General features: G+C 34.8%; 3 protein-coding genes across 3 annotated transcripts in view; 1 reads left to right on the top strand and 2 right to left on the bottom strand.

Annotated features, from left to right (window-relative positions):
- LOC145736105 (venom carboxylesterase-6-like) overlaps nt 1-5,372 on the bottom strand; it is a gene marked incomplete at its 5' end in the record, with an annotated part of 32,632 nt that extends 27,260 nt beyond the window's left edge. The window contains one exon of the mRNA XM_081990355.1: nt 5,365-5,372. Within this exon, the coding sequence (XP_081846481.1) occupies nt 5,365-5,372 (8 nt within the window). The remainder of the gene's footprint in view (nt 1-5,364) is intronic.
- LOC145735475 (endocuticle structural glycoprotein SgAbd-5-like) lies at nt 2,422-2,938 on the bottom strand. The gene is made up of 2 exons (XM_081989390.1): nt 2,777-2,938; nt 2,422-2,728 (listed from the first exon to the last, which is right to left on the bottom strand). Exons 1-2 carry the CDS (start codon nt 2,932-2,934, stop codon nt 2,485-2,487), a joined length of 402 nt encoding a protein of 133 aa, XP_081845516.1. The 5' UTR covers nt 2,935-2,938; the 3' UTR covers nt 2,422-2,484.
- A 766-nt stretch (nt 5,373-6,138) lies between the features above and the next one.
- LOC145735305 (spondin-2-like) overlaps nt 6,139-21,267 on the top strand; it is a 46,591-nt gene continuing 31,462 nt past the window's right edge. The window contains exon 1 of the mRNA XM_081989151.1: nt 6,139-6,465. Within this exon, the coding sequence (XP_081845277.1) occupies nt 6,264-6,465 (202 nt within the window). The 5' untranslated portion in view covers nt 6,139-6,263. The remainder of the gene's footprint in view (nt 6,466-21,267) is intronic.

The raw sequence follows: 21,267 nt of genomic DNA, 5'->3' as shown, positions 1-21,267 counted from the left end.
TTTATAGACCTCTGACAGTTTTAGAAAAGCCGTAGATCGTTCAGGACCTTTTTAGTAACTTCTAGCCCCTTTTGAAAAGTTCTCAGTAATATTCAGAGGTTTTTGGCATTTTCAAAATGACTCTATAGCTCTCTGTCAATTTTTGAAAAGCTGTAGATTGTGCAGGATTTTTTCAGAATGATTCTGGCAATTTTAGAAAAGCCGTAGATCGTTCAGGACCTTTTTAGAAGCTTCTGGTACATTTTGAAAGGTTTTCAGTAATATTCAGAGATTTTTAGCATTTTTAACATTGATTTTTTAGACCTCTGCCAATTTTAGAAAAACCGTAGATTGTTCAGGACATTTTTAGTAACTTCTAGCCCCTTTTGAAAAGTTCTCAGTAATATTCAGAGGTTTTTGGTATTTTCAGAACGCTTCTGGCAAATTTTAGAAAAGCTATAGATCGTTTAGGACCTTTTTAGAAGCTTCTGGTACATTTTGAAAGGTTTTCAGTAATATTCAGAGGTTTTTGGCATTTTCAAAAGGACTTTATAGCTCTCTGGCAATTTTTGAAAAGCTGTAGATCGTTCAGAACCTTTTTAGAAGCTTCTGGCACATTTTGAAAGGTTTTCAGTAATATTCAGAGATTTTTAGCATTTTCAAAATGATTTTATAGACCTCTGCCAATTTTAGAAAAACCGTAGATTGTTCAGGACATTTTTAGTAACTTCTAACCCCTTTTGAAAAGTTCTCAGTAATATTCAGAGGTTTTTGGTATTTTCAGAATGCTTCTGGCAAATTTTAGAAAAGCTATAGATCGTTTAGGACCTTTTTAGAAGCTTCTGGTACATTTTGAAAGGTTTTCAGTAATATTCAGAGGTTTTTGGCATTTTCAAAATGATTTTATAGACCTCTGCCAATTTTAGAAAAACCATAGATTGTTCTGGACATTTTTAGTAACTTCTAGCCCCTTTTGAAAAGTTCTCAGTAATATTCAGAGATTTTTGGCAATTTCAAAATAATTCTAGAGATCTGTGGCAATTTAAAAACAAAACGTAGCTAGTTTCAGATTCTTTTTACAGGCTTCTTTTCGGAAAATTCTCATTTCAGTGTTTATCTCGAAAACAACAAAATTTAGAGAAACAACAGTGATTCCACTGATAGATGTGGCAACGCTGGAATTTCAAAAACTTAGATATGTTTCCATTGCCCCTCTTAGTTATAATTTTTTTGTACCTCAAACTTCTATGATGGATAATTACTTGAATACAGTACCTCGCATTGTTAGTTGGCCAAACGGTATATTTGAAACTCCTTACTACCTATTAATTCATTTTTTTTTGAAAATTTTCATTGAATGCATATTAAGAAAAAGAAAACGTGAAGAAAATCGTTTCTGCAACGTCCCGGCCAGCGCCAAAACTCGTTTATTTGCCTAATTGGCCCTTAAAGTAAGGGTGGCTTAAATTCTTTCCCGATTTATTCCGCCATATATTTTAAAACACCCTAATATCCTTTTAAAGTGGTTTTGAATTTTATTAGCTCGATGTACGCCGCCTCCGTAGCGGTGGCAACCTTTTTCCAGATGTCTGGATTAACTTTCTATTCATATGCTCTTCAATTCGTCATGTTTTCCGGTAAAGTTTGCCTGAAGAGGCCTTTAATTGGGTTTGGAGCAACGTTAGGGTGAAATTGCACGCAATTTAATCGCAAAAGTATTGAATAGTTTCCCTAAAAAGCATAAGAAGAGAGATAAAATGCGACACCTCGTTTTAAGATAGCATAGAGGGTAAAAACCTATAGATGGGGCTGTGTATGTCCGACAAAATGATTGATACATTTAGGAACTCGAAGGCATTAAAAGGCAATTTAATTTATCTGCGAAAAGCATTTTACAGTGCTGGGGTTGTAAAAGGGTCATAACTCAAATCCCGAATATTTGAGAATAATGACAGCAGCACATAAGGGCCCACTTTCAATATAAACATGATTTTAACCAAAATGGCTTCTGATAATGAATTTTCGAGAAATTAGGTTCTAAGTCCAAAATGGACTTAACTTTTCAGTCCCTCGTAAATACGAAATAAGTGGAGGGCTTAAGCCAGGCGGAGATGCGACGGTATTATAAGGACGTAAGTTAGAAGCACTTTAGACCAACCAAAAGGGCCGCTGCCGTTTTAAGCAGCTTTCGTTATGCAGCCAAATTGGGCTATCCCCGGGCTCGTAATACACTATAAATCTAAGAGAAGGACACTTATTAAGGGCTTAATTCCGCACACCTTAAGTTTGGATTATTGATCAGCGTAACTGAATATTCATGCCACTTTACTTAAGGAAAACATCTTGAAACTTGACAAGAGAATTTTTTTGCCAAGTCAGTTAAAGTTTTAATCCAGTTAAGGGTTAAATTATAAACTCCTTGGGGGTGAAATAACACTGCTATTAGCAAATCAAAAATATTTTCTTGGTTAAAATAATTACATAAAATGTGACTTGTTAGAGCAATTATCCAAGTCCTCCTCCAGCCAAAGACCCCAACAAAGCACTGTTTATCCTTGCCGTTCCTTCTATTTTCTGTAAAACACTTGAAGCTCTGTAACCATTTTCGTCCGCTGTATATTTAATAGTGTTCACTTGTCCAGAATCTGATAAATACCGATACTGGCCGGTCACCCTGTAAAAGGTTTTACCATCCAGGGTGACCAATTTAGCAGTTTCATCCCTTTCTTGCCCGTCACTGATGCGATATCTAAAAACCGCTGAAACAGTTTTTAGTCTACACGTGGAAAAAACTTACTTGAAATGATACCCTTCGTCATTGTGCTCATTGACCAAATTTAGTATTTTTGTGACCGGTTTTGAGTTTACCAAATCAGTAAAAACTAACACTAAACCAATACAAAACCAAATACGCATTTCCGTACCGTTTGCAACAGAAGAATGATAATAGTACATTGCGGAAAGCTCAAGGCAGACGAGGGATTTATAGTGATTATTATTTTTTTTTAATAATGACAGGTTGATGTGCGAATATTTTAATTTTGTATTATATACGTGCGTAATGAGTAAATAATAATAGTTTTTTCTCAATTTGATTGCATCATTCACTTGCAATAAAAGTGCAAGTTTAGGTCAGCTGAATATTAATTTGTATGGTAATTAACTAACATGTATCCTTGTTTGATTATAAAAAAATATGAGAATGCCAAAGCATTATTAATTCTTAAGTAAAAATGCGGTCAAAAAGTTAAGATTTTTTTGAAAAATAGCAGTTTAAAACTAATTTGAAGTTTTTTGGTATAAATGTGCCCTTTGCTGTGCATTGTGAAGAAAAGCGCTACACTTTCTCAAGCAAAATAAAAAATTGCATTTTTTTCAATTTTTTTTTTAGGTTAGGTTAGGTTAAAAAAATTACTTTAAAGTGGAGAGAAAGATATCGATTGGAGATCTAACATAATTTAAGGTCCTTTGGCATAAATATGCCCTTTGCTGTGCACTGGAACCCTCCTGGAGCAAAATAAAAAATTGCCAAAATTGCACTTTTTGTAAACATAGCATATTTTTTTACAAATGTCGCTTTGACCCTAAATTACTCCTTTATTTGACACTTTAAGTCTAAATGTCATATAAAACAAAAGATAGAGCAGACTTAAAGCTTTCCAAAAATATCCCTTTTAAAAAATATGCTATTTTTACAAAAAGTGTAATTTTGGCAATTTTTTATTTTGCTCCAGGAGGGTTCCAGTGCACAGCAAAGGGTATATTTATGCCAAAGGACCTTAAATTAGGTTAGGTTAGGTTAAATTAGGTTAGATCTCCTATCGATATCTTTCTCTCCACTTGAAAGAGAACGAAAAATACTACAAAACAAACAAAAAACTGACGTTTTCGACATTTTTCATTATTATATTATAGTTTTTTTTACGTAATAATTCGTATTTTTTTCATCATGTAATTTTTGCTATATTTGAATCGTGACAGTTTCAATTTAGTGTATCGATAAAAAAAAATAAAAATAAAAATTAGACTTTTAGTTAACCATTTTAGGGTTTTCTGACTATTCTTATCGACGAGTTGCATTCTACACAATTGCTTTCTGATTACATTTCCTTAGGTTTAGGTTAGGTTTACTTGATAATTTGTTTTTTAATGTTTTTCAATTTTGTAACTTATTTAGACATTTAGGGTCACGTGACTGATTCCATCAAAAAGTTCCATTTTTCACAATTTAAAAAAATAAAATGTACTTCACTATAGTTGTTTCAAAGTTTCCTGACTGTTTTGGTCATTTTAAACTTGCATACGTTAAAGTTTTCTATCGAACTGAAACTAATTTTTGTTATTACCAATTTCAAACCAAAACTGTTTGTCTTGTCAAGTTTCTGCTTTAATTTTTTGAAAAATATTATCTCCTTTGAACTAACTTGTATTTTTTTTATAAAAATACTTTTACCAATAGAATAACATTTATAAAATTAAGTGTTACATATTTTAAACTTTGATTTAATTGTTATTTTGTCAAAATTACTGTTTTTCAGTTCATGTTATACTCTTCTCTAATTCTAAAAGTAAGCACATTTTCTGCTTCACTTCCTCGTAATCACGTCTCAAAATATCCAAATTTCAAACTGGTATACTACTAACTTTTCCCAAGTTTGCCTTTCTAAACAGATTGTGCACTTTAATGTGCACGGTGTTAATAAATAATTAGTTTACAGACTTTGTAACTGAATTCGACACTTAGCAAAGCTCTTTCGGCACTTTCGAGAATTAGCCGAAATAATTTATGAGATTTTTCGGTCTGGAAAAAATGTACGCATCATGACTACTCGTTTCCTCTTACATTGGCCTATAAACTTTCCACGTCCCTATTGAGGGCCGAATATTAAACATTAATAACACTGCGGTGGATAATGAAAGGCAACAAAGGAAGGCAGAAAAATCCATCATTCAAACCCGTACAATATATTGACAAAAGGCTTTTAAGGGCAATTTTTTTAATTAGACGACACTTTGGACGCCAAATTTACGTACATTGTACATTTTTTCAGGCGTTGACGCAGTGGATGGACATTGCAAATTGAAGGGCTATAAATCACCTGCTGTATTTTTTTACCCTGCTTGGTAATGCAAAAGTTTTACCCTTGATTAGCTGTAAAGTTTTCGTTGTCGTCTTGCGTACGCCCGATTCTAATGCTAATTTTCTGTTTAAAGCAAAATGCGTGTTTAATTTCAAGTTTTGACAAAGTTAAAGGGATTTCAAATCCAAAGTCGGCAATACCAAAAATAGTCCTTGAAATGAGCTTTAAATAGGTCGTAAGTGAATTTATTTACATGTGAGAGGAAAAAGCGTAATAACTCGGTGGCGACGTTTTAAAAATGTAAAATGTAATTTACCGAAGAATAGCGACGGAAATGAATTTCCCGCTGGAAAATCCAGACTGTTATTGTTGACTTACGCGTATGACATTTGATAAAACGCGGCTAAATAAACGCGACTGTGCAAATTGCGATTGATTTTAAATAAATTTTTAATGGAAATTTTCATATTTCCACGCTTTTCAAAACTGTGTCAATTTTTACTAAGTAATTTCCTCAATGCAACCGCCAAATCTTTTTAGATAAAACCGTCTAGACCGGCATCCAATTTCTTCTTAAATCTTATATAAAATATTAAGATATCAAGTACACCTGTATATCATATTTTCTCCGGCATTTTGCGGATATATAGATAAGAAATAAGGCTTTTCGCAATTTCGAAAGTCTGTCAGTTTTAGATATTGGGAGTGGCGTAGATACAAGAACGAGATAGATAGGAGTATGATGAATGGACGGTGGTCAACTGTTCTTCATTGTTGAATAAATCATTCAGAATTATTATAAATATGTACGTTAAAAATATTAACATTTTTTAATTCTTTAAACCTCTGGTAGATGGCTCTAGTGGCAGTGTACACCCTCCTATCCTCTTACCTGTTACTATGTTGGGGTATAAGCTGGAAATTAAAGTTTTCGCTTGGAATGACTTAACAGTTAACAGTTATTGACATTACATGTTTTTGTTTTAAAAAATATTAAAAAGAGCTAGTCGAATTGACTGACATCCTGAAAATTCACCGGGTCCGCTATCCCGACTTCAGCAGGGGTTTCAACTTTAGATCCCGCTCACGCGCGTCCGTCGAGAGTCGCGAGGACCCGCAGCTCGCACGTGCTGGAGTCGATACAGTCATCGGCAGCATCTTCGACGTGCTGACCATTAAGCTGGTGCTGGTTCAAAACAGAATATGTCGCGAGTGTTGTTATTATTTTTGTGCGCCCTTTTGGGGCTCGTTTACGGCGCCACCATCAAGTCCGAAACGGGGGACTCGTGTCAACCGGACAAGTTGACTGTGTACAAAGTGGTGTTGCATACGTTTTGGAGCCGCGAAAGTTTTCCCAAACATTATCCCGACTGGAGACCGCCAGCTTCTTGGTCCAAAGTATTTGGTAAGTTAAATAATTTTTAATCAAATTTCTTGAAGATGTCTTTGACTCTAAATTGTAGCATGCCACAACTTGATTAGTTTTACATAAATAGTCGTATTTTGCACATATCTTATTACTTCCAACCATACAATACAAAACAAAAAACCAAAAGCACCCCACTGTCACTTTTTTACAACTATTTGATAAAGTTTCCAGAAATCGAAAAAGTAGAGCAGAAATGGAAATTTGGATCGCAGCATTGCATTAAAAATGACATTTGTAAGGTTTGCACCAATCGCAGCTCTCGTTATCACTTCACTTGTATGCAACTGCGTTCCACACATTTGTTTTATATACCCAGTGCTGGAAGCTTTTAAGTTTGCTTTTATAACGTAGAAAAATACAAAGTTGATAATTTTTTAATAGAACACCCTGTATATTTTCTGATTAGTTGATAGATCTTTTTCTTCTGAGTCCAAAAATCTATTATAAGTTGACATTTGGTTTAGCCGTTTTCGAATTATTGGCATTTAAAGATTGTGATTTTATAACATTTTAAAAATCACAGTTGCCATGGGTTTGGATGATTTCAAGGTTAATGACGACATTTCTTTAGGTCACATGACTGTTATTGACAGGTGTCAATTTAACTTTACGGTGTTGCCAACTGCAAACTAAATTGTCACGATCATGTCATGTGCTTTTACAGTTTTAACATAACCAACAGATGTTTAAATGTAATTTTCCGCCGACTGTGTATTAACAGCCTTATTTAATGGACGATAACGAGTCCCATTAATGTAGGATTTTTCATAGTCAACCAAAATACGCTCATAGAATAGTACCATCCTTCTTTATTTGTATTAAACAGAGAGAAATAGACATCCACTTTTACAATTTCAGCTTTTCTGTCCAAATGTAATTTACAGACTTTTCAACGGTAAAGATGACATTTTCTAAGTTTTTGACAGGTGTCAATTTAACATTATGGTGGCACCACCATGATGCAAATTTAAATTGTCACAATCACGTGACTGTGCTTTTACAAATTTCAGCTTTTCGTCAACTGCTAAATTGTAATTGACAGACTAGTTTGGGTAAAAGAAGACATTTTCCGTCATCAATGACGCAATTTGACAATTGGTCACTATATTGTTTTGTTCAACTACGTCATCGTGACGTCAAATTTGCTCTGCACACTGGATGAAGCATCAAGTGGAATACTGATGACATTTAGCTTCTTTGACTATTCACGACACCAACCAGTGATTGTGAGTGAATTTAGTACACAAGTACAGGATATTCCATTAAAAACTTTATGGTCAACCCTGTACATAGATACTTACATACTGGTCTTTATAAGTACTCTTAAAATCTGAAATAATATACAGGCTGTTTGAATTAAGAAAGTTGGTTTGGCTCACGGTTTTTAAGATATTTGCAGTATTCCAACCTTTTTAGACACACTGTATAAAATAGGGAAATTAATTAACTTCTTGCCGGTAATCGAGAGAAGAAAAGACATCTGGGCGTTGGAAAAGTTTAGTTTTGGCCTAAGCCTGCGCCAATCGAGGTTTGGTTTGAGTAAATAAATCACCGCGGAGCTAAATGAACGTGCTTGTCTTTCCCCAAAAGAGTGATGCATTTTCGTAATTTCGTGCGGTGGAGGGCTTTATCCTAAATTAAAGAGATTGGATCTATTATTTTACGAAATACAGCCACTAAGTATCCGGTAGTTAAGAGTAATAACTACACTTTTTTCATACTACGTTTTTACTTCAAAAATAAAACCCCACACAATGCGCTAAATCATATGTCCTCTGATTCTATTATATTTTCAACAATAAACGTATTTCCTGCAGAATTGTTCAGATATTAATCAAGTGACTTTCAGTGAAATATTCGTTTGTGTTTAAATTTAAACTGCTGACAAACTGGCATAGTATTATTCACGGGACCGTGAATAGTTTTACATACATTAATACGCTTTAAATATCCTGAACTATTTCTATGACTGCCAATTTATGATAAACGGGAATAAAAGTTGTTATAAAATTCCAGGATGTTTGCAAATAATATTTTATCAACAGAAATTGAGTCGTAAAATTATTTTGTTTTGTTGAATTTGGTAAACCAAAATCAACTTTCTCTGCTCACTTAAAAACGTGTCGGGGGGGGGAGTAATCTATTTCCGGGCGGTTTACGACCCTCCCCCTTCGAAACCGTTTTCGTCACAGTTTCTTCGGCAAACCCTAAACGGCTCGAGTGTTTTGTGATCAAAAGCGACCCCGGGGCGAAAATTGAAAATTGCCGGAGCCATTGAAGCGAATCGATTTCAAATTATCCTCCAAAATTCTTCTTTCCCCAGGCTCTCGACTCTTTTGATTCTGTTCTAATGGCCACGGTTACGGAATAAATTAAATATCGAAATTGATGTCGACATTTTCTTCACTGATTGCCACTTTTATGTTTTACTATCAAGTTTACATTGTTCTCTGCCAGTTTAACTTAAATGAGAACAGATTTTATGATTTTAAGGTCTAATAATAATTGATTGGTTGGTCATATTTTTTCGCTTCAAATTTGACTAATAAGACATTGAATAACTTTCTTATCTGTTAAATTAATGAATGAAAAATTTGCTTAAAACAAATTATAGGAACAAGCAGCATTTACTGTAAGTACAGGGTGTCCCTGAAATGACTGTAGAATCACAAATTTCTTTGTGATTCTACTTCTTTCTTCTCTCAGGCAAAACTAAGACATTACCAATATTGAGTCTCTATCAAACCATAGCTACTACACTTTTATTGTTAGTAGTAATTTAAATGGATTGTGTTGTTACGCGAAAACCAATTTACACAACACCCATGTATCTGATATGGTTAGGGTCTCATCAGGAGTAAATGGACCGTAAAGTTTATCAACGAGTCCGAGGCAGTCTGGATGATTACAGGATCCAGAATTCAGAGACGGGAAATATGCACTTACCTGTGAATTATTGGTGTGTTCCTTCTCTTGATTACTGGGACTATGTTTCCCCAATATCGGCAGGTTTATTCGAACGGAACCGACGCGTAATGAGCCATTAATGAAGTTGGAACATGACGTTCCGGGGCTAAAATCAATCGTGCAGATTTAAAATTTACTAGATTGCCGTCTCCGACTTACCTATGAAAAAGTGAGGTAAAAGCAAGGCATCCCTCCGCCCTGATTGCGTTTTAAATATTTACGTCAATTTTCCCCGCAACTCCGGAAAATGTAAACAGATATTATGGGAAAACTGGTTGAAAGCGTTCTATGTACAAAAAAGAGAACGCCAGGCCCCGGAAAAAGATGACAACTTTTCTTTCGTTTTCCCTTTTAAAAGGGTGGATAATGTGCAAAAAGTGCAAACACGAAATACATTGCTTGTGAAATGGTGAATATCACAGGTTTTCGGGCTCAAAGTGGCCGATTTGTTTTTCTGACAGATCCAGATTGTCTCCACTCTTAAGACAGTATAAGAAGTCGTTTTAAGCCTTTTAAATCCTCTTTCTGGATTCAATCCAGTTGCCAGAGCTCAATTTTTACAGTGCTGTTAGCTGGACATGCCGTTATAGGGTCAGATGGCTTAATATAAAAGGGTCAATTTTGCACCTCAGGAGTTTTAATAACGTGTAATTCGATGGCCATCATCGAGCCAGGCGTGGATCATCGATTTACCACTATGTACAGAACCGTACTAGTAAATTATAGATTAGCGGGTAAAGCCAAGTGTGCACGGTGAGGAACACAGGGTGTCTCAGAAAAACGTAGGTATACTTCGTGCAAGTAGTATACACGAAGTATACCTACGTTTTTCTGAGACACTCTAGTAATTTATACCTAGTTGTTTCAAGAACAAGTCTTTGAACTTATTGAATTGACATTTTTCAAAGTGGTTGATACTTTATAAAATGTGTTGCCTGTTCAGTATGCGAACTACTCTTAGCTAGAAAAAACAGCACGGATTGGAAATATTCGAAATATAGTCACGTGCCAGTCGGTCTGACAAATAGGTGGAACACAGTGTTGGCAATACGAAATACGAAAACAGCCCCTTAATCTGACGTTTCTTCCTGTTTTTAGTGAGGAGTGAGATATCTATCGATCAATTGCACGTGTGTGTGTGTGCCAGCACAGCTTTGGTATTTTACTATCTCGGGAGGTTGCTAGACTAGATCTCAGGAATACATATTGCAAGTTTGGGGAGGAATTTTAGCTTGGAAATTATTACTAAAACATCCAAGTGCATTTCAACGCCACGTCTACCGATCACATTTCCCAGCTAATAATACCGAAACCATCTATAACCGATAAATGTTCGAACATACACAACAATCCAACAAGCCAGAAAAGCTCCGAGTATGTGTAATAATGCAGTTTCGATGTTTTACCATAAAATCAGGCTTCAATAAATCAAAATGGTATGTAAGGGCCATAAACTCAGGCAAAACTGGATACAAACTCTGAAGGTAAATATTTAATCCGAAACAGTGCGGACTATCCCCATTATTTCTGGATAAAGAGCTTATAGTTAAAAGCGTAGGATTTAAAAAGCTACCTGTTAATATTAGTAACTTTGTTCCTGCAAAAGTGATGATAAAGTTATCCCCAAATTTTTTTTTCTTGTTAGAAAGAAAAACAGAATGATCAAGATTGCAATTAAGTGAATTGGCCCTAAACGCAAATTATTCCAAGTTTGATAGCAATATAAAACGCTACGTGTAGTTAAATGAAAATTAACTCGTTTATCACTTTATAAATTACGGCCTGAATTATCATCCCTGGAAGGGTCATAGGTCATAAAAAATTCCAGTTTAATGGCATTCGTAACGCCCAAGCCTGGCCTGGCTATTGCAAAATTAAACAAATTTCGCATCGTAACTCTACTGATCAATATAAAAATGCGAAGATTTTTTTGTCGGAACGAAAATTTATGAGCGGTTCACCTAAAAAATAAACGTAATGAAATAACTTGCCGCCATCAAGATGCAAATACAAATAGACCGGTTATACATCATGTTCAAACAAAGTGTAACTCCTTTATTTTTATAAGAAAGTTGGCGAATCGTCTCTCCCAAGGGATTTCCTCTGCGACAGGTCGTCCATTTCCTTTGCTCCAGTCTCCCTTTGTTTGCCTAATGCCTTTACATTCTTTGGAACCTGAAATGGAGTCAGTTTCACATGTGCATGTTCTTTTTTTGGTCAGTTATTAGCTGGTCTTGTACAAGAAAGAACACAAAGACTAATAAACATCAATAATCCATGTTTATTCCAGGACAACTGGAATCAGCCTATCCCACTTAATATGTAACCGAATCTCCTAATTCCCTACAAGACGCACTATCTAAACTGACAGGTGGGGTTTACACGTAAATGACGCATGTCGCAGTCGGACTAGACATTAATTGGAACACCCTAAATTAGATGGCAACAAGATGCAAAACGATAATCAATTTCCGCCAGGTTCGGCCCTTCCTTGGGGCTTGCGACCCAATTCCCTATGACGGCATAACTAACACGAACTTATCCAATTATTAATCCTGGTTACAGTTTGCGGAATGCTTCCTGCAACAATGAGCTTGTTAAGCCTGTCTTCTGCAGAAACCTGAAGCCAATTAATAAACTGAACAGTTTAAAAATGAAATCGGGCAGAATTTGTAAGTCCTAAAGACGATTTCTGCAGAAAATCAGGTTTTTAATTTAGTTAACCAACATGTTTCCTATCCAACTGGCCTATTTTGATTCACAAAAAAAATTTCCGTTCTGCAAAATATGTACTTTATTAAAATTTTTACTAACAAACAACAAAACAGTGAACAATACAAAACAACAAAAATTAGTGGTACGTGAAATAACTCTAATTAAACGAAAATCCAGTTGGGCCTGTACTCGCTTGTTCGCAGAAGCCATGTTTATTACAGGCATATATTTTGGCTGTAACAAAGTTATTTAAGCGAGGCTCTAACAATACATTTAAATATAATTTCCCAACGATTTGTTATTCACAATATTTTTTTATTTACGTTTCGATTCGGTATTAAATTCTTTTCAAACATGTTGTCGAAGTGAATAATAATTAATGTTTTTCCGCGGCAAATAGTTGCAGGATTCGAGCAGAAACATTAATTTCTAGAGTAGTTTGGTTACAGTGATTGGATCAGGATCAGCCGCAGCATCACTCAGTTTCTTAACTGAATTGAATTAAACCTCAGCAGGCTTGTAATTAATTCTGGGAATTGACAATTATATCTCCGGACGGAGCAGCAGCAGGAATTTCCGTACTTGTTCATTAAAACTCTAATTGACATCAATGCTTTATTAAGCCCAGTTTTATCGGTTGCCCGGTAGCAATTTTCAATGCTCTGAGTTTTCAGTTGCAGTTTCAGTTTCGCTTTATGTACATTTTACATTTCGAGTTTACTTATGAAAGGCAATAGCCTAATTGCTTTAAATTTCGATATTCCATTTTCTGGTGTGTTTTTAGGAACATTTCTATTTTTTTTTGTAGTTATTACTTAGTGTGAGTTTCAGTGAACCGCTCAAAACTATTATCTACAAAGGGTAGACTAAAAGGGATACAATACAATAAAAAATTTTGCATACAAAATAAATTGAAATACTTTTAAAATACCTCGCAATGTTTCTATTATTGCTAAAAATGCCTTTAAATGATTTAAACTGCCTCAGAATGCACATTTGTGGCATTCTTAAATTTGGTTCTAAGGCCTCTGGTATTGAGACAATAATAAACCTTGAATTGAATGAAATACACCCTTGAAACCGATTTTTTATGGTCACCTGACAATTTTTTTTGAACGAACCAAGTTAGCACATGTCAAATAAAGACACCTATCATTTAAAAGAAACACTAAAAAAATTGGTATTTTAAATTTAAATAGTGGTAAAATTGTAAAAACCACGTCACATGACTTTGATAACACAATTACAAACACTGTAAAGGCCAATTGATTGTCAAAAATAGTCACGTGCCTCAAAAACGCATTTTAAATTTGGTAAATTAAATTTAGAGTGTTGTAAAAATTTAAATTGCAAAATAATCGACACGTGACTTTGATAATGCAATCCTGAGCTTGCAACGCTGTAAAGGCCAGTTGACATCTGACAAAATTAGTCACGTGACCTTTAAAATGTGGTTTGAACTTTAAAAGTTTAGTAAATTAAATTTAGACTATTTAAGACAGTTGTAAAAGCTGAAATTGCAAAAGACACATCACGTGACATTGTTTAGTCAATTTTAGAGCTTGCAACATTGTAAAAGCCAGTTGACACCTGTCAAAAACCGTCACGTGGCTTTCAAAATGTAATTTGAGCGTTGAAAATTTGTTAAATTAAGTTTAGACAGTTGTAAAAGCTGAAATAGTAAAATACACGTTACCTGACGTTGATAATGCAGTTTTGAGCTTGCAACAATGTCAAAGCCAACTGACACCTGTCAAAAACAGTCACGTGACTTTAAAATGTAATTAAAACGTTGATCATTTGGTAAATTAAATTTAGACTATTTAAGACAGTTGTAAAAGCTGAAATTTCCAGAGACACATCACGTGACATTGTTTAGTCAATTTTAGAGCTTGCAACATTGTAAAAGCCAGTTGACACCTGTCAATAACCGTCACGTGGCTTTCAAAATGTAATTTGAGCGTTGAAAATTTGTTAAATTAAGTTTAGACAGTTGTAAAAGCTGAAATAGTAAAATACACGTTACGTGACGTTGATAATGCAGTTTTGAGCTTGCAACAATGTCAAAGCCAACTGACACCTGTCAAAAACAGTCACGTGACTTTAAAATGTAATTAAAACGTTGATCATTTGGTAAATTAAATTTAGACTATTTAAGACAGTTGTAAAAGCTGAAATTTCAAGAGACACATCACGCGACATTGTTTAGTCAATTTTAGAGCTTGCAACATTGTAAAAGCCAGTTGACACCTGTCAAAAACCGTCACGTGGCTTTTAAAATGTAATTTGAGCGTTGAAAATTTGTTAAATTAAGTTTAGACAGTTGTAAAAGCTGAAATAGTAAAATACACGTTACCTGACGTTGATAATGCAGTTTTGAGCTTGCAACAATGTCAAAGCCAACTGACACCTGTCAAAAACAGTCACGTGACTTTAAAATGTAATTAAAACGTTGATCAGTTGGTAAATTAAATTTAGACTATTTAAGACAGTTGTAAAAGCTGAAATTTCAAGAGACACATCACGCGACATTGTTTAGTCAATTTTAGAGCTTGCAACATTGTAAAAGCCAGTTGACACCTGTCAAAAACCGTCACGTGGCTTTCAAAATGTAATTTGAGCGTTGAAAATTTGTTAAATTAAGTTTAGACAGTTGTAAAAGCTGAAATAGTAAAATACACGTTACCTGACGTTGATAATGCAGTTTTGAGCTTGCAACAATGTCAAAGCCAACTGACACCTGTCAAAAACAGTCACGTGACTTTAAAATGTAATTAAAACGTTGATCATTTGGTAAATTAAATTTAGACTATTTAAGACAGTTGTAAAAGCTGAAATTTCCAGAGACACATCACGTGACATTGTTTAGTCAATTTTAGAGCTTGCAACATTGTAAAAGCCAGTTGACACCTGTCAATAACCGTCACGTGGCTTTCAAAATGTAATTTGAGCGTTGAAAATTTGTTAAATTAAGTTTAGACAGTTGTAAAAGCTGAAATAGTAAAATACACGTTACGTGACGTTGATAATGCAGTTTTGAGCTTGCAACAATGTCAAAGCCAACTGACACCTGTCAAAAACAGTCACGTGACTTTAAAATGTAATTAAAACGTTGATCATTTGGTAAATTAAATTTAGACTATTTAAGACAGTTGTAAAAGCTGAAATTTCAAGAGACACATCACGCGACATTGTTTAGTCAATTTTAGAGCTTGCAACATTGTAAAAGCCAGTTGACACCTGTCAAAAACCGTCACGTGGCTTTTAAAATGTAATTTGAGCGTTGAAAATTTGTTAAATTAAGTTTAGACAGTTGTAAAAGCTGAAATAGTAAAATACACGTTACCTGACGTTGATAATGCAGTTTTGAGCTTGCAACAATGTCAAAGCCAACTGACACCTGTCAAAAACAGTCACGTGACTTTAAAATGTAATTAAAACGTTGATCATTTGGTAAATTAAATTTAGACTATTTAAGACAGTTGTAAAAGCTGAAATTGCAATAGACACATCACGTGACTTTGATTATGCAATTTTAGAGCTTGCAACATTGTAAAAGCCAGTTGACACTTGTCAAAAACCGTCACGTGGCTTTTAAAATGTAATTTGAGCGTTGAAAATTTGTTAAATTAAGTTTAGACAGTTGTAAAAGCTGAAATAGTAAAATACACGTTACCTGACGTTGATAATGCAGTTTTGAGCTTGCAACAATGTCAAAGCCAACTGACACCTGTCAAAAACAGTCACGTGACTTTAAAATGTAATTAAAACGTTGATCAGTTGGTAAATTAAATTTAGACTATTTAAGACAGTTGTAAAAGCTGAAATTTCAAGAGACACATCACGCGACATTGTTTAGTCAATTTTAGAGCTTGCAACATTGTAAAAGCCAGTTGACACTTGTCAAAAACCGTCACGTGCTTTTAAAATGTAGTTTGAGCGTTGAAAATTTGGTAAATTAAGTTTAGACAATTGTAAAAGCGGAAATATGTTTGCAGTTGCAAATGCAGTTTTCTGTTTCTGGTTACAATGCAGTTAATGCAGTTTTGAGCTTGCAACAATGTCAAAACCAACTGACACAATCATAGGAGGGAGTGTATAATTTCTTAGCAAGAACTTTTTAAAAAATTTGCATACTTGGGGAATTTAAAATGAAAATATGGCGCTAGCCAAAACAGGATTAAAATTCCTCAAGACTTCGATGCTATTGTTGTTTAATAGGCGTACAATTTCCGCGCCATTCTGAAAGTTGCCCGAATTATTTTATGCAAATACAACCAAAGCAAATTCCACTTTATCGAGAATAAATTACCTTTTGTTCTGATACTCACTTTACTTGCTGGAGCAAATTAGTGCCAAAAATTAATTACCCGCGGAGATGCTACGAAAGCCTTTTGAGGACTTTATAACCCCTAGGGTAATAAACGGCGCTAAAACCCACCACCCTGTAAAAACAAATGAAAAAAGCCCCCTTCGGGGGTGCGTAAATCTTTAATCCGGCCTACGCATCCGCAGCAATAAATATTAAACAAGACAGTGAAGCTTATTCTCGGAGGAGAAAAATCACAACTTAAAAATTACCCTTTTCACGCAAACTCGGGTTAACTTTGTCCCCATTTTCATTCAATATTTATCACCCAATTTCGTTTCACGTGACACCGGGGGAGAATCAAACAACGCGTGTAACGAACGACCTTTCACGCCCAAAAATTATCACTTTGGATTGATCACCTTTTGTTTATTTTAACGATCCCTTAACAAAGTGTAGGAGTTTTTGACCAAAAAAGTATTTACATAATATATTGTTAACAAAAACATTCATCAGTCGGCAGTATATAGGCCAATGCACGTCATCAGAGAGTTTGACGTTTTGAAAATCTATTCGTATTGCGTAGCGATTAGTTGCGCTCTCTTTCTCACACGCGCTTTTTCCACGAACGCAGATATAATACAAAGGTGACCTTCTTGATCTCGAGTTTTAACGCGAGTTGTGTCCGCTGTTGCCAGATTGCCAGTTGACAGTTTGCTGTTTTGTTTGTTGATCAAAAACAACTGCTTTTAAGAACACAAACTTGCAGCAAATCTTGGTTCCTATCAAATTTATACTGTTTTACATTACAGCCAAGATATGATCCTATATTTATGTCATTAGTGTCATTCGTAATGACGTTACTGTTTTTGGATTGGCTTTCAAATAATTAACAAAAGTCATGGATGATCTAAATCAAATGTTCTATTCTCCTGTTTGCTTCAGTACTTCTCTGATAATAATTATTTCGTGTAGTTCATTGCAAGTTGTGAGTGAAAATCAAAAAAAAGTTCATTCCTGATCCAGATATGTATAGATAGAGTTTTTTTATACACAATCAAGTCCAAAAAATTCTAACCAAATTTATATTGTAAACAAAAAAATAAACTGCCAAATAATCTGTAGTCTGTCAGTTTACTAACGTCGTAGCGTCGACGAAAAACTCAATTTCCACAATACAAACTGTCACTACTATTCCCGCCATATTGAAATTTTTGACAGGCACCTTCTAGGCTTTCTAGTATAGTAGGCGGTGCAAAAGCTTATTGATTGACAGTTGACATCACAGACTCACAAGAGTGAGGTTAAGCTGGTAAAAAGCAAAATATAAACAATAGTAGAAAAATTAAATCAGAGTCGTTAATACTTTACTTGAATTGTGCAGGCTAGTGTTGTTAGTGATTCTGGAGTGGGTGTGTTATTTTCTTGATGGTAAACCTGCAAAGTAAGGTAAGCAGCAACTCTCTGTATGTCACAGCCGGTGTTTGCCCTCATTGTTCTACTTTGAAGATATCAAAATATGAAAAACACAAATACAACCCACACAAAATATTAACCTAATCGATAAATTTAAGTTGCAACGGGAAAAGTTTGAAGAAACAAACGTCAAACAACCAAAATTATTAATTTTTAAATGGCGTTGCGGATAGCGTTAACGTGAAAATTCTGAAAAAACTTCTAGGTATATAAAAAGTAAATAAAAACGAAATTTATGTAAAGTTCGGGTTTTAATGAAAAAACTAAACATCTGGCAACGTGGCGCGTTAAACGTCAATTTATTATTTATTATTTTAGAAAACCAATGGCACTTTTTGGAGACACTTTTTTATGCTCTTCAAGAAAATAGTTTTAGTTTACAGCTCCGACGTTTCATTTTTTTGATACCATCATCAACTTTTTTTGAAATACGGACCTGAACTTTTTATTTTGTTTTTCAGTAGCTACAGACCTTACGAAACTAATGATGTGTCACACTTGTCAAAAAAACTTGTAACACCCTGTATAAAAAATAAATTAATACAAAATTGATGTAAAGTGGTGCGTTAAACGTCAATGACGTGCATCGGCCGATTTAGTGCCGAGCCCTATACAATGCAGTGCAATTAAGGAAGCTGACTAGATTATTCACTATCAACGAACTTCAAGGCAAACGCATTCATTCATCTCACTCGAAGCAATCACGTGACGTGATGTAATAGTATTATAATAGGGCGTAAACCCGCAGTAAATCCCATGATAAAGTTGCGACTTGGAGTCTGTAAATCTTCTTTACTGTAGGCGTTCCGGGCTTATAAATTTGCCGGAAAGCTTTAAATATCATTTAGCAAAGGGTTGCCGCGCTCTGGGCTAAGGTCCGTCAGTTTTGTTTAGGGTGGTTGGCCCTTTGTAGCGCTAAAAACGTCATAACACCCCCCAAGACGAAGTGGAAGCAAAAGCAATTAAATAGAAAACCCATTTAGTAACGACTGATCGTACATCATTTTCTAGGGCTTTCATCGACCCATCTATTATATTGCGTTTTAACGAGTTTAATGGGAGAATTATAAGGCAATCAATTTTTCACACTATAGACCGAAAAACAAAAGGGTCATTAGCGAAGGAACAAAAATCATTTTCACACTGAGTCAATAAAAGTTTAAAGTGCTGTCGCTAATGGATAAGACAACAAAAACCCTTTTTCCGTTTTAAAAACCGAACTGGGTGTAGCTGGATACAACTGGCAACGTTGCCTTATCCCATCCAGTTGTGAGCTGGAATCGTAATTATGAATACTTAGGGTTTTAATTACTGTTAGCGCAAAAAGTGTATGCGGTAAGGATTAAAAACATTTAGACCAGGGATTAGGGATCTCTGTTGTCGAGGTGGGATAATTAAAATTGGATTTGTAAAGGTCTTATACTGTAAAGGTTTAAAATGATGAAACTCAACAAACAACCAACTGTATTCTTAACACGTAAAGCAGATATTTGAATGTCCCATTTCCTTGCGTTTTACAACCTTAACGTCACAATGAAAACCCACTTAAACCACTTTTAAGGCTGAAATTGCATTTTTCAAATGTTGCAACTTTAATGGAATTGTTGAGAATTCAATTTTCCAAAGTGTGACTTAATCCAAATCACGTCAAACTTTTAAACATTTAACAAGCAACATGCTGTCATAAATCTTTCGGACAGTATCCGAGCCCTTAGGGCTCATATATCATGTGGAAATCACCGTCAGCACAAATAGTTGAAACTCAGCGAAAAAGTTGTTGTTGCACGTTAATGAACTCTCTGGCTTAGTTTTGTGTAGTTTTTCACTATTACCTTGCCAATGTTTGGTAATTGCACAGAATGTTGGCGCCAAAATATTTATCATGATTTTTGTGAAAGTTAGCGTAGTTGCGCAATTGCCAAAAGTTTTTAATAGTCTTGTGTTGTCAGGCCTTCTAAGGTTTGTTTCAAAACATGTGTTGTACAGCAAGCCAGGTGAATGATGCCCGAAATATTCAGACTATTCGAATATTTCACACCTTAGATAACAACTCTCGTAACTTCAAGCTGTTGTTGGTTTCGTGCTGCATCTCACCTCGGATCGTTAGATTTATTTATAAAACGGGAGTAACCGGGAGAATATTTTTAGTTTCGGAGGCTAATGCACTAAATTTCACTCGAAAATCCTAAGCCGTGCATCCCATTCGTAAGCCACAGATTCCAATTTTGTTTTTCTCATTTTCCTTGCCAGTTTTTATCTATTTTCTAAGCCAAACCAGGTAAGACCTTGATGGGAAATTACGAGGTGTTTTGGCTTACTAGACCACACTAACATTCATTGATAAATCTAATTTTATAATTTTTTTCTGCCAAAACAAATTCCGTTGCGACCTCTCTATAATTATGTGGCATTAACCAATCCAAAGATATTTCCGGCCGCTTTGAGAAAAGACAACAGGAAATTACGTTTCCACCAAAGAAAAGTCAAAAATAGTTAGAAACCGGGTTACGTGAAGAGGTCGAATGAGAACCATCTGTCACGAAAATTAATTTTAGAATTTAATATTTTTTCACTTTTAATGCTTGGACCTGGTAGTTTTTTCCAATATTGTAGGCGTAACCGTATACAAGTCTGACATTAAAGCCTAAATGTTCATTGAACGTTTTATGTAATGGATTTTTAAGTACCTAATTACGGGTATAAATAAATTGGGTGCGCCAAGACTGTGTGCTCTTCTAAATGAGGTTTAATGCTGGCTGGTTTTGCCGTTTTAAATGAATCAGGCCGATTTTAATACCCCTTTATATGGTAGAGATTGTTTCTAAGCAAATATTAATGTCTCCTTTTTTGTTGTATGACGTGATTTCGAAATTTATTCCTAAATGGCTTAATACGAAAACTGCTTTGTTCTAACATAGAACTAAACCGTATCAAGTCACAGGATTGCCAGATTAGGGAATTTTCTCTAAAAATTAGGGTATATTTTTTCCCAGGAGGAGAAAATATTGTATGTAACTTTAGTGTGCACAACAATTGTTAGTATTTTTTCCATAAAACTTAAAAACTTAAAAAAAGCAGATGTTTTGAGCTACATTTTGACGTTTGAACGAACCAACTAGCTGTCATAGGGACCCAGTTAGGAACTGTCAAAGTATGACATCGTTACTATTTCTAGTACAATTAGACTGTTGTATTTCATGCGATATATTTCGGTTATTTGTAATTTTTGAAGAAAAGTCGTATTTAGTTAAAAGAAAGCTGGAATTTCGTAAAATTCTCCTAACTGTCATAGGAACCGAATTAAGAGTTGT

This window comes from Ips typographus, linkage group LG11, assembly GCF_016097725.1.
Source record: "Ips typographus isolate SLU linkage group LG11, UJ_Ityp_2.0, whole genome shotgun sequence".
Lineage (NCBI taxonomy): Eukaryota > Metazoa > Arthropoda > Insecta > Coleoptera > Curculionidae > Ips > Ips typographus.
Note: the sequence above shows the minus strand (reverse complement) of the source record. Positions and strands in the feature narration are given on the sequence as shown.